The sequence below is a fragment of the Hyla sarda genome, chromosome 1 (genome assembly GCF_029499605.1).
Source record: "Hyla sarda isolate aHylSar1 chromosome 1, aHylSar1.hap1, whole genome shotgun sequence".
Lineage (NCBI taxonomy): Eukaryota > Metazoa > Chordata > Amphibia > Anura > Hylidae > Hyla > Hyla sarda.
Window position 1 is genome coordinate 577,408,985 of NC_079189.1, and position 13,525 is coordinate 577,422,509.

The 13,525-nt window shown below is 42.6% G+C and overlaps 1 protein-coding gene across 2 annotated transcripts in view; it reads left to right on the forward strand.

Annotated features, from left to right (window-relative positions):
* WDR7 (WD repeat domain 7) overlaps positions 1-13,525 on the forward strand; it is a 479,768-nt gene that overhangs the window by 40,602 nt on the left and 425,641 nt on the right. For both annotated transcript variants that reach the window (XM_056544810.1, XM_056544818.1), the window contains exons 10-11: positions 4,890-5,031; positions 10,064-10,312. In XM_056544810.1, the coding sequence (XP_056400785.1) occupies positions 4,890-5,031; positions 10,064-10,312 (391 nt within the window). The remainder of the gene's footprint in view (positions 1-4,889; positions 5,032-10,063; positions 10,313-13,525) is intronic.

A 13,525-nucleotide genomic window follows, 5' to 3' on the forward strand; every position in this document is an offset into this window, starting at 1 on the left:
GAGTACAAGACTGGTGTTTGACTAATGTGTCACTGAGCTCGAAATGGCTAGAACAGCAGACAACCTACTCCAGTGTCATTGGGGGAGATTTATGAAAACTTGTGCAGAGGAAAAGTTGCTGAGTTGCCCATAGCAACCAATCAGATCGCTTCTTTCATTTTTGAAAAGGCCTCCGAAAAATTAAAGAAGGGATCTGATTGGTTGCCATGGACAACTGGTCAACTTTTCCTCTGCACAGGTCTTGATAAATCTCTCAAATATTGTAAACCAACATCTGCACTCATAATGCCCACTTTTACCTAACACTATCGTATAAAACTTAACTTTTATTAAGAAGAGGCTAAAATTAAAAGCCCATCTAGGTTTCTGTGCATGTAGGAATATAATCACGCTATGTATATGAATCCCATTTGGCCCTGCCTCTTGTCATACTTGATGTATCTGTCCACGTGCACCTGCAGTGTAACTTACAGAAGAGAATTCATGCAGGAACCTCGCTGATTGAAAACATAATGCAGCCCTCCACAACATGTTTCACCACCCTATAGGTGGTGTCCTCAGGGGCAATGATGCAAATAAATAGCAAACCAAAGGATATAACTTCTCTTAGGTGACATTATAGGTCACGCAAGGTAACATCAGTCAGTGACAATATGGCCAGTTCCTGAATCGAACTGGATAGGGGATAACATGGGGGATAACAATCCCAAAGGATCGGGGTTAACATGTTTTATCGCGGGGGTCCAGCCACTGGGGACCCCCCCCCCCCCCCCCGTGATCTCTGCCGCGGCACACCATTCATCCAGTGTACTCAACGAACTCCGGGCAGTGCCGGAAGACTGGCGAACACAGCCACCACACCCCTTCCATTCATTTCTATGGGAGGAGGCTTGGTGGCATGAATAGAGGGGGCAAAGCGCGACTTCACGATCACGGAAGCCCTAGGCTTTTGTGACCGTAGCACCGCAGCGGATCGCTGGGGGGGGGGGGGGGGTTCGAGGGGTTCCCTGCGGCCGGACACCTCCCTCCGATCAGACATTTTATCCCCTATCCAAAGGATAACATGTATAGGGGCGGAATACCCCTTTAAGCTTTATTAATAGAAGTAATTTACAAATCTGCAACCAGTTGATTTAAAAAAATATAATACAATTCTCTGGAGTAACCCTTTAATTGACTTTTACTGTTAAAGGGAGGAATGAATCCTTGGTGAAGATGTCTACTGAACATTTAGGGGTGGGTGTGCTGTTTAGAGATGAGGAACACAGAGCTAGAGCACCACCAAATTGTAAGCTCATGGGACTACATATTCACCAGCTTTTTAAGCAAATGGAACATTAATTGGTCAAGCAGAAGGTTCTGCTTAACCCCTTAAGGACTCAGCCCATTTTGGCCTTAAGGACTCAGACAATTAAATTTTTACATTTTCATTTTTTCCTCCTCGCCTTCTAAAAATCATAACTCTTTTATATTTTCATCCACAGACTAGTATGAGGGCTTGTTTTTTGCGCGACCAGTTGTCCTTTGTAATGACATCACTCATTATATCATAAAATGTATGGCGCAACCAAAAAACACTATTTTTGTGGGGAAATTAAAACGAAAAACGCAATTTTGCTAATTTTGGAAGGTTTTGTTTTCACGCCGTACAATTTATGGTAAAAATTACATGTGTTCTTTATTCTGAGGGTCAATACGATTAAAATGATACCCATTATTATATACTTTTATATTATTGTTGCGCTTAAAAAAAATCACAAACTTTTTAACCAAATTAGTACGTTTATAATCCCTTTATTTTGATGACCTATAACTTTTTTATTTTTCCGTATAAGCGGCGGTATGGGGGCTCATTTTTTGCGCCATGATCTGTACTTTTTTTTGATACCACATTTGCATATAAAAAACTTTTAATACATTTTTTATAATTTTTTTTTTAATAAAATGTATAAAAAAAGTAGGAATTTTGGACTTTTTAAATTTTTTTTCGTTCACGCCGTTCACCGTACGGGATCATTAACATTTTATTTTAATAGTTCGGACATTTACGCACGCGGCGATACCAAATATGTCTATAAAAAATGTTTTTTACGCTTTTTGGGGGTAAAATAGGAAAAAACAGACGTTTTACTTTTTTATTGGGGGAGGGGATTTTTCACTTTTTTTTTACTTTTACATTTTTTTACATTTTTTTTTACACTTGAATAGTCCCCATAGGGGACTATTCATAGCAATACCATGATTGCTAATACTGATCTGTTCTATGTATAGGACATAGAACAGATCAGTATTATCGGTCATCTCCTGCTCTGGTCTGCTCGATCACAGACCAGAGCAGGAGACGCCGGGAGCCGCACGGAGGAAGGTGAGGGGACCTCCGTGCGGCGTTATGAATGATTGGATCCCCGCAGCAGCGCTGCGGGCGATCCGATCGTTCATTTTAATCGCGAACTGCCGCAGATGCCGGGATCTGTATTGATCCCGGCACCTGAGGGGTTAATGGCGGACGCCCGCGAGATCGCGGGCGTCGGCCATTGCCGGCGGGTCCCTGGCTGCGATCAGCAGCCGGGATCAGCCGCGCATGACACGGGCATCGCTCCGATGCCCGCGGTTATGCTTAGGACGTAAATGTACGTCCTGGTGCGTTAAGTACCACCTCACCAGGACGTACATTTACGTCCTGTGTCCTTAAGGGGTTAAAGGGGTATTCCAGGAAAAAACGTTTTTTATATATCAACTGGTTCCAGAAAGTTAAACAGATTTGTAAATTACTTCTATTAAAAAATCTTAATCCTTTCAGTACTTATGAGCTTCTGAAGTTAAGGTTGTTCTTTTCTTTCTAAGTCCTCTCTGATGACACCTGTCTCGGGAACCGCCCAGTTTAGAAGCAAATCCCCATAGCAAACCTCTTCTAAACTGGGCGTTTCCCGAGACACGTGTCATCAGAGAGCACTTAGACAGAAAAGAACAACCTTAACTTCAGAAGCTCATAAGTACTGAAAGGATTAAGATTTTTTAATAGAAGTAATTTACAAATTGTTTAACTTTCTGGAGCCAGTTGATATATAAAAAAAAAGTTTTTTCCTGGATAACCCCTTTAAATAAAATAATTGTATTTTTGAAGAGCATTTCACATTCTGCAGGAGACCTCTGGTTAACCCATTTAAGTATAATGGGCCAACCTGAGGTGGGAGGGATTGTGTTATTTATTCAATATGCAAGGTGGGGAGAAAAAGTTGCACACTTTACATTCTATCTGGCAAACTGGCTTGAAGAAGAGATTGGGTTAACATTAAAGGGGTTATCTAGGAAAAAACTTTTTTATATATATATATATATCAACTGGCTCCAGAAAGTTAAACTGATTTGTAAATTACTTCTATTAAAAAATCTTAATCCTTTCAGTACTTATGAGCTACTGAAGTTGAGTTGTTCTTTTCTGTCTGAGTGCTCTCTAATGACACCTGTTTTGGGAACTGTCCAGAGTAGAAGTAAATCCCCATAGCAAACCTATTCTACTCTGTGCAGTTCCTGAGGCAAGCAGAGATGTCAGCAGAGAGCACTGTTACCAGACAGAAAAGAACAACTCAACTTCAGCAGTTGATAATTGTTGGAAGGATTAAGATTTTTTAATAGAAGTAATTTACACATCTGTCTTTATGGAGCCAGTTGATAAATAAAAATTCCTGGAATACCCCTTGAACCCCACCAAAAATGATCAGTCCTGTGGGGATGTTCCCTATCATGGGGTGGATCTTTAATGTCCAGACTTTGGCTGTTAAATTGTAAATAAGTAATGTCCCTGCCCATTTTGTGGAATTTGTAGTCAAGGCCAATAAGTGCAAGGCCAGGTTCACATATATTGGGCAATAGTGAGCCGTCCTTATATGGGAACTATGAATGCAACAATTTTTTTGCATTTGATGTCCCATTCGTTGACTGATACGCTGAAATGGGGCACGTTGCTGGGCTTTTGGACCATCTGCCATAGTCTCCCTACAGCATGGTTTTGCTGGGATCAAAAAACCATGCTTTGATCTTGTTAATTTCGGATTGCTGGACATATGTGAACCCAGCCTAACTTGCACATGTGGTGCCCTCAGGAGCAATGATACAAATAAACACCAAACTAAAGGATATAACTTCTCTTTGGTGACATCATAGGTCACGCAAGGTATAATCAGTCAATGACAATATGGACAGTTCCTGAATCGAACAGAAGGGGCAGCAGAGAGTAGAGCACCATGTCTGACCGGAAAGACTACTTGACTTAAAGTATGCAGTCCAAAAGTTGGAGATCACCAACCTAGGGTATCCAGATGTGGTCCATGAGTAGAGGGGGGTCCGGCACGAAACAGTTTTTTGTCAGTAACGTCCTAACAAGTGCCTGCCTGCATACAACTCTAGGGGGCGCTCACTGCATACAAATGATTACATCTTCAAGTTCAGCACTGTCTGTATACATCTCTTTGCAGTGAGCTCCCCCTAGTGGTGGCTACAGGCTGTCAGAATAAAAAAATGTGACATTCAGTAGGCACCTCTGTTTGCCTAGACAAACAAACTATTTACAAATTATTATAATTCCAGCTATAAACCCGCTCATAGAACACTTTCATGGTTGATATAGAGTGGGAAAAGAAATAAAGGGTCAGACAAGCTAACGGCTCGGTCCTCTGTGTGCTCCATGTTACTTACGAGAACCCCGCTATTACTTTCTTTTTTTCTTTTTTCATTGTTAAAGCTCGGAGCTGGATGAAAGCACATTGTATTGATCACACTGTCTCCAGTGCATTATCTGTAGCCGCAGCGACTGCGCCGTGTTGATAATTCTCCATTGTTATTATTGCAGCTTACGTGTAATAATTCTGCCATCTCTCTCTGTCCTGCAGCTACTAATCTGCCCTCCGGTTACACGCTTCTTCTACGGACGCAGAATATCTTTCCACAAACTTCTAATCCAGGGCGACTCTTCAGGGAGACTCAGTATCTGGAGCGTCCCGGATGATCTCGAGCAGCAAGACAACGTTGAAGGTGAAGGCTTAACCCTACACGATAATTGGTCTCACAGTCATTGCCGTACAGCTCTGATCTGCACAATATTGACTTAAACTTCTATTAAGGCAGTGGTCTTCAACCTGTAGCTCTCCAGCTGTTTTAGTGGATGCTGGGAGCTGTAGTTTTGTAGCATCTGGAGGTCCACAGTTTGGAGACCACTGACTTAGGATATTCAGATGTGGTCACAATATAGAATTAAAGGAGAAGTATCATGGAAGAAAACTTATTTAAAAGGATAGGGGATAAGTTTAAGACCACCACTGGGGGTCCCAGCGCCGGGGACCCTGCAATCTCCTGTTTGGAGCCTTGGCTCTCCTTCACAGCGGCACGTCACGACCCCTGCCCGAAGCGGGGCACCCACGCCCCCTCTATATAGCTATATGGGTGAGCTGTTCAGCAATCTTCGGCTCCCCAATAGAGCTGTATAGAGGGGACGTGGCTGTCCACACTACGGGCAGGGGTCGTGGCTCGCCGCTGTGAAGGAGAGTCGGGGCTCAAACAGGAGATTGCGGGGGGCCCCAGTGCTAGGACCCCTGCGTTCTAAAACTTATAAGTTTTTTTTTCCATGATACTTCTTCTTTAAGCATCTTATTAAGACAGTTGTCTTCAACTTGTAGCTCTCCAGCTTTTGTAGTGGCTGTCAGGGGATGCCAGGAGATGTAGATTTGCAACAGCTGCAGAACCGTCGGTTAAAAAATTGCTGTTTATAATTGATAGCCTAAGGCAGTGTTTTTCAACCACTGTGTAAGGTGCGCTGTGGGAAAAACACCCGCCGGGTGTTTTTGCCGCGGGACATCTCTTTGTCCCGAAAGTTGCTTTCGGGACACAGGGATGCCTCTATTAAGTCCCTGCGGCCCCGCGTTTACTTTGAAAACGCGGGTACCGCTGGGAGGTAGCGCACGCAGGGACGTCACTGACGTCCCATGCGTGCGCCCATAGCAACAATCGCGGTGGACCGGAGCAGCGAGGAGGACGTGCCCTGTCAACTTGGTAAGTGTTACCAGTGACGCGTCTCATTCGGTGTTCCGAGCACCGCTCCTCTGGTAACGGGACCTACTGCTATAGCGGGATTGGAGGAGCGTTGCTTGGAACACCGAAGTGGGACAGTACACAGGCATACAGCCTTCAGTAATACACTGTATGGCTGAAGGCTGTATGTCTGTGGGGGAACTATACTGGGCCTAATGTGGGGGGACTATACTGGGCCTAATGTGGGGGGACTATACTGGACCTGATGTGGGGGACTATACTGCACCTAATGTGGGGAGCTATACTGGACCTAATGTGGGGGGACTATACTGGACCTAATGTGGGGGAGCTATACTGGACCTAATGTGGGGGAGCTATACTGGACCTAATGTGGGGGAGCTATACTGGACCTAATGTGGGGGACTATACTGGACCTAATGTGGGGGACTATACTGGACCTAATGTGGGGGACTATACTGGACCTAATGTGGGGGACTATACTGGACCTAATGTGGGGGAACTATACTGCACCTAATGTGGGAGAACTATACTGGACCTAATGTGGGGGACTATACTGGACCTAATGTGGGGGACTATACTGCACCTAATGTGGGGGAACTATACTGCACCTAATGTGGGGGAGCTATACTGGACCTAATGTGGGGGACTATATTGGACCTAATGGGGGGAACTACAACCTAATGTTGGGGGGACTATACTGGACCTAATTTGGGGGAACTACAACCTATTGTTGGGGAACTACAACCTAATGTGGGGGTAATTATACTGCCAACCTAATGTGGGGGAAAATAAGATATATGCAAGATAAGATATATGCAGTGTGCATAGGAATTTATTACTTTATATATAGTCAATATAGGCCAGTGTTTCCCAACCAGTGTGCCTCCAGCTGTTGCAAAACTACAATTCCCAGCATGCCTGAACAGCCAAAGGCTGTCTGGGCACGCTGGGAGTTGTAGTTTTGCAACAGCTGGAGGCACACTGGTTGTGAAATACTGATATAGGCACAGAGTTAAATTTTTTTAACATTTTCTAATGGTGGTGTGCCTCGTGATTTTTTTCATGAAAAAAAGTGTGCCTTTGCACAAAAAAGGTTGAAAAACACTGGCCTAAGGTACCAATACAAATTTGCTTATCTCTTCCAATGACAATCTCTCCCGCTCCATCTATACATGTAAACGTTTGGCATGGCTGAGCAATTTATGTGCTTTCCTGGAGTCTTATTTCTCCCCGAACAAAAGGATCGGCCAGTTAAAGGAGTAGTCCAGCTTATCTCCATCCCAGCACCCTGGCTCTGCTCCTGCACAGAGCTTTGTTGACCACCGCACGAAGCGTTGGTCGACACACACCCTCCATATATCTCTATGGGAGAGCCAGAGATGCAGTGTTTAGCTCTCCCATAGAGATACATGGAGGGGACATGCTCACCCCTCCTCCTCCTCCGAGCATGAGGACTCCCCTGCAATCTTACACTTATCCCCTATCCTTTAGATAGAGGACACATTTTACTAAACTCTGTAACCCCTTTAAGGCCCCCACACACATAAGACCAATGTTTCCCAACCAGTGCTCCGCCAGCTGTTGCAAAATTACAACTCCCAGAATGCCTTTGGCTGTCTGGACATGCTGGGAGTTGTAGTTTTGCAACAGCTGGAGGAATATACAAAAAACACTTAGGAAAGGTAAGTGCTGGGGATTAGCGCACATCCCCAGCACTTACCTTTCCTGAGTGTTTTTTGTATATGATTTATGCTGGATGAAGTATCTTATCAATCTGGGTATACACGGAACCCGTACTGTTCACCACGGCTTCTGTTGAACAGCTGGAGGAACCCTGACTGAGACTTTCGGACAGTTCTACTGAAAACTGTGGGTTCTGCTGACTTTCTTCTAATGTGTACAGTAGCGGTAATATTAAGCAACGATGCGCGGAGGGCTTTCTCCTCCGTCCAGGCTCGCCTGGTTATTGGCGATCATGAGGACCATAAGTATTCTGTGAGGTTAAAGGGGTATTCCAGGAAAAAAACTTCATTATTTTTTTTTTTTATATCAACTGGCTCCAGAAAGTTAAACAGATTTGTAAATTACTTCTATTAAAAAAATCTTAATCCTTTCAGTACATATGAGCTGCTGAAGTTGAGTTGTTGTTTTCTGTCTGGCAACAGTGCTCTCTGCTGACATCTCTGCTTGTCTCGAAAACTGCACTGAGTAGAAGAGGTTTGCTATGGGGATTTGCTCCTAAACTGGGCGGTTCCCGAGACACGTGTCATCAGAGAGCACTTAGACAGAAAAGAACAACTCAACTTCATCAGCTCATAAGTACTGAAAGGATTAAGATTTTTAATAGATGTAATTTACAAATCTGTTTAACTTTCTGGAGCCAGTTGATGTATATATAAAAAAGTTTTTTTCATGGATAGCCCCTTTAAATTACCTCACTGCATCATTTATGGTACAAAAATGGTGCAAACCAGGTTGGAATTGTGTAAGACATTAAACTGGTACCAGGAAGGGTAATAAAGTAAAATTAAGAGTTATTCATGTAAATTTCCCACTGCTCCTGCATAAAGGCGCCGGTAGTCCCCACTAGTCTTCAGCAGTGACAACATGCCACATACCTATTGACTGCAGCCAATTACTACTGTTAGCGTGCGCATGCCATACAGCAATGGCCTCCAAACTCTGGACCTCCAGATGCTGACAAACTACAACTCCCAGCATGCCAGACAGCCAACAGCTGTCCAGGCATATTGGGAATTGTAGTTTTACAACATCTGGAGGACCACACTTTGGACACCATTTACATACCGTAACTCAGTCCAGTGATTGGCGGCAGAAGACTTGGGGATATAAGTACAAAGTACCTCTCAATCCAGGCTTTAGCCTCATACAAATGGCTATATTACAGCTCCGTACACCCATAGAATTTGGCGTACTGTATGCCTCTGACTTAATAAGCCTCCTCTTTGGATGCTGTATTACGGAGCTAAGGGCTAACCCTTTAAAGGGGTACTCCGGTGGAATTTTTTTATTTTTTATTAATGAACTGATGCCAGAAAGTTAAACAAATTTGTAAATTACTTCTATTAAAAGATCTTAATCCTTCCAGTACTTTTTAAGGGCTGTATACTACAGAGGAAATGCTTTACTTTTTAGATTTCTCTGATGTCATGACCACAGTGCTCTCTGCTGACCTCAACTGTCCATTTTAGGAACTGTCCAGAGCAGGAGAAAATCCCCATAGCAAACCTATGCTGCTCTGGACAGTTCCTAAAATGGACAGCAGAGGTCAGCAGAGAGCACTGTGGTCAGGACATCAGAGAATTCTAAAAAGTAAAGCATTTCCTCTGTAGTGTATAGCCCCTAAAAAGTACTGGAAGGATTAAGATTTTTTAATACAAGTAATTTACAAATCTGTTTAACTTTCTGCCACCAGTTGATTAAAAAAATTAAAGTTTTCCACGGGAGTACCCCTTTAAGGGTGTCAAACAGAGGGCTATGTGTACTATAGAGTATAGTCACCTTATAGGACTATGGGTGCCTCATTACTTTAGATCAATGTTTCCCAACCAGGGTGCCTTCAGCTGTTTAAAATCTACAACTCCCAGCATGCCCGGACAGCCGAAGGCTGTCCGGGCATGCTGGGAGTTGTAGTTTTGAAACAGCTGGACTCGCATTAGTTGGGGAACACTGCTGTAGACACTGCAGCAAGGGACAGGTATCCATAAGCAGAATATTTAGTTATGGATTATGGGAGAGATTTATCAAAACCTGTCCACAGAAAAAATTGCCCAGTTGCCCATAGCAACCAATCAGATTGCTTCTTTAATTTTTAACAAGGCCTCTGCAAAATGAAAGAAGCGATCTGATTGGTTGCTATGGGCAACTGGGCAACTTTTCCTCTGGACAGGTTTTGATAAATTTCCCCCTATATACTTACATGACCTCTACATTTACTATTCTTGCCTTAAAACACATTTTTAAGCTCTGTATTTTTTTTTTTTTACCATTTTTTTAGGGTTAAAAATCACGACCGCCACGTCGCTGCAGGAAGCCTTCGACAAGCTCCAACCTCTTCCTGCGGGCATTATCGACCAGCTCAGCGTGATGCCAAACGCTACTGAACCTCTCAAAGTGACCGCCAGCGTGTACATCCCATCTCATGGGCGCCTAGTCTGCGGTCGGGAGGATGGGAGTATAATCATTGTCCCGGCCACGCAGACGGCCATAGTTCAGCTACTGCAAGGAGAACACATGCTACGCAGAGGTCAGGAAATCTCATAGCGCTCACAGTAAACATAACAACATGATATCATAGCTATAGGCTGTCACTTTATCAAATATCCCTTTAAATTATGCGGATAGTTTTGATATTTTTTTATTATTTTAGTTCATGTACCATACAAAAAAAAATTAAAGCAACTTTTTAATCAGTTTTAATTTAACCCCTTAAGGACCAGGCCCATTTTGGCCTTAAGGACCAGACCCATTTTATTTTTGCATTTTCGTTTTTTCCTCCTCGCCTTCTAAAAATCCTAACTCTCTTATATTTCCTTCCACAGACCCATATGAGGGCTTGTTTTTGGCGTCACCAATTGTGCTTTGTAATTACATCACTAATTTTACCATAAAATGTACGGCGCAACCAAACAAATATTATTTATGTGGGAAAATTGAAAAGAAAACCGCAATTTAGCAAATTTGGGAAGGCTTTGTTTTCACGCTGTACACTTTCCGGTAAAAATTACAAGTTTTCTTTATTCTGTGGGTCAATACGATTAAAATGATGCCCATGGTTATATGCTTTTCTATAATTGTACCGCTTAAAAAAAAATCTCAAACCATTTTAACAAATTAGTAGGTTTGAAATTGCCCTATTTTGACCGCCTATAACTTTCTAATTTTTTCGTATATTGGGCGATATTAGGGCTCATTTTTTACGTCATGATCTGTAGTTTTTATCAATATCACTTTTGCTTAGGTTTTTTACTTTTTATAAATTTTTTATAAATTTTTTTGGGGAATAAAATGTGACAAAAAAGCAGTAATTTTGGACTTTAAAAAAAATTTTTTTACGTTTACGCCATTCACTGTACGGGATAATTAACAATATATTTTAATAGTTCAGACTTTTACACACGTGGCGATACCAAATATGTGTGTTAATTCTTTTTTTACGCTTTTTTGGGGGTAAAATGGGAAAAACTGATTTTTTTTTACACTTTTTATGTCCCCATAGGGGACTATTCATATCAATCATTTGATTGCTAATACTGTTCAGTGCTATGCATAGGACACAGCACTGATCAGTATTATCGGTGATCTTCTGCTCTGGTCTACTCGATCTCAGACCAGAGCAGAAGACCCCGGGAGACGGCCGAAGCCAGGTGAGGGGACCTACGGCCGCCATGCTGGATGATCGGATTCCCTCGGCAGCGCTGCGGGCGATCCGATCATCCATTCAAAATACCGCACTACCGCAGATGCCGTGATCTGTATTGATCTCGGCATCTGAGGGGTTAATGGCGGACATCCGCGCGATCTCGGATGTCCGCCATTACTGGTGGGTCCCTGGCTGCTGATAGCGGCCGGGACCTGCCGTGCATGACTCGAGCACCGCTCCGGTGCTCGTGATCGTGGTGGCGCGTAAATGTACGTCATGGTGCGTTAAGTACCACGTCACCATGACGTACATTTATGTCCATTGTCGTTAAGGGGTTAAAGGGGTACTCCGGGGTGAAACATTTTTATTTTAAATCAACTGGTGCCAACAGATTTGTAAATGACTTCTGTTAAAAAATCTTTACCCTTCCAGTACTTTTTAGCAGCCGTATGCTACAGAGGAAATTCTATAATTTTTGAATTTCTTATTTGTCTTGTCCACAGTGTTCTCTGCTGACACCTGCTGCCCGTGTCAGGAACTGTCCAGAGCAGCATAGGTTTGCAATGGGGATTTTCTCCTGCTCTGGACAGTTCCTGATACAGGCATCAGGTGTCAGCAGAGAGCACTGTGGACAAGACAAAAGAAATTCAAAAAGTATAGAATTTCCTCTGTAGCATACAGCTGCTAAAAAGTACTGGAAGGATCAAGATTTTTTAATAGAAGTCATTTACAAATCTGTTTAACTTTCTGGCACCAGTTCATAAAAAAAAAAAAAAAAAAAAAAAAAGTTTTCCACGGGAGTACCCCTTTAACCCCTTAAGGACGCAGGACGTAAATGTACGTCCTGGTGAGGTGGTACGTAACGCACCAGGACGTACATTTACGTCCTGTGCATAACCGCGGGCATCGGAGCGATGCCCGTGTCATGCGCGGCTGATCCCGGCTGCTGATCGCAGCCAGGGACCCACCGGCAATGGCCGACGCCCGCGATCTCGCGGGCGTCCGCCATTAACCCCTCAGGTGCCGGGATCAATACAGATCCCGGCATCTGCGGCAGTGCGCGATTTGAATGAATGATCGGGGATCAGATCATTCAGAACGCCGCACGGAGGTCCCCTCTCCTTCCTCCGTCCGGCTCCCGGCGTCTCCTACTCTGGTCTGTGATCGAGCAGACCAGAGCAGAAGATGACCGATAATACTGATCTGTTCTATGTCCTATACATAGAACAGATCAGTATTAGCAATCATGGTATTGCTATGAATAGTCCCCTATGGGGACTACTCAAGTGTAAAAAAAAAAAGTAAAAAAATTTAAAAGTAAAAGTAAAAAAAAAGTGAAAAATCCCCTCCCCCAATAAAAAAGTAAAACGTCCGTTTTTTCCTATTTTACCCCCAAAAAGCGTAAAAAAATTTTTTATAGACATATTTGGTATCGCCGCATGCGTAAATGTCCAAACTATTAAAATAAAATGTTAATGATCCCGTACGGTGAACGGCGTGAACGGAAAAAAAAAAAAAAGTCCAAAATTCCTACTTTTTTAATACATTTTATAAAAAAAAAAATTATAAAAAATGTATTTAAAGTTTTTTATATGCAAATGTGGTATCAAAAAAAAGTACAGATCATGGCGCAAAAAATTAGCCCCCATACCGCCGCTTATAGGGAAAAATAAAAAAGTTAGAGGTCATCAAAATAAAGGGATTATAAACGTACTAATTTGGTTAAAAAGTTTGGGATTTTTTTTAAGCACAACAATAATAGAAAAGTAGGTAATAATGGGTATCATTTTAATCGTATTGACCCTCAGAATAAAGAACACACGTCATTTTTACCATAAATTGTACGGCGTGAAAACGAAACCTTCCAAAATTAGCAAAATTGCGTTTTTCGTTTTAATTTCCCCACAAAAATAGTGTTTTTTTGGTTGCGTCATACATTTTTTGATATAATGAGTGATGTCATTACAAAGGACAACTGATCGCGCAAAAAACAAGCCCTCATATTAGTCTGTGGATGAAAATATAAAAGTTATGATTTTTAGAAGGCGAGGAGGAAAAAATGAAAACGTAAAAATTAAATTGTCTGAGTCCTTAAGG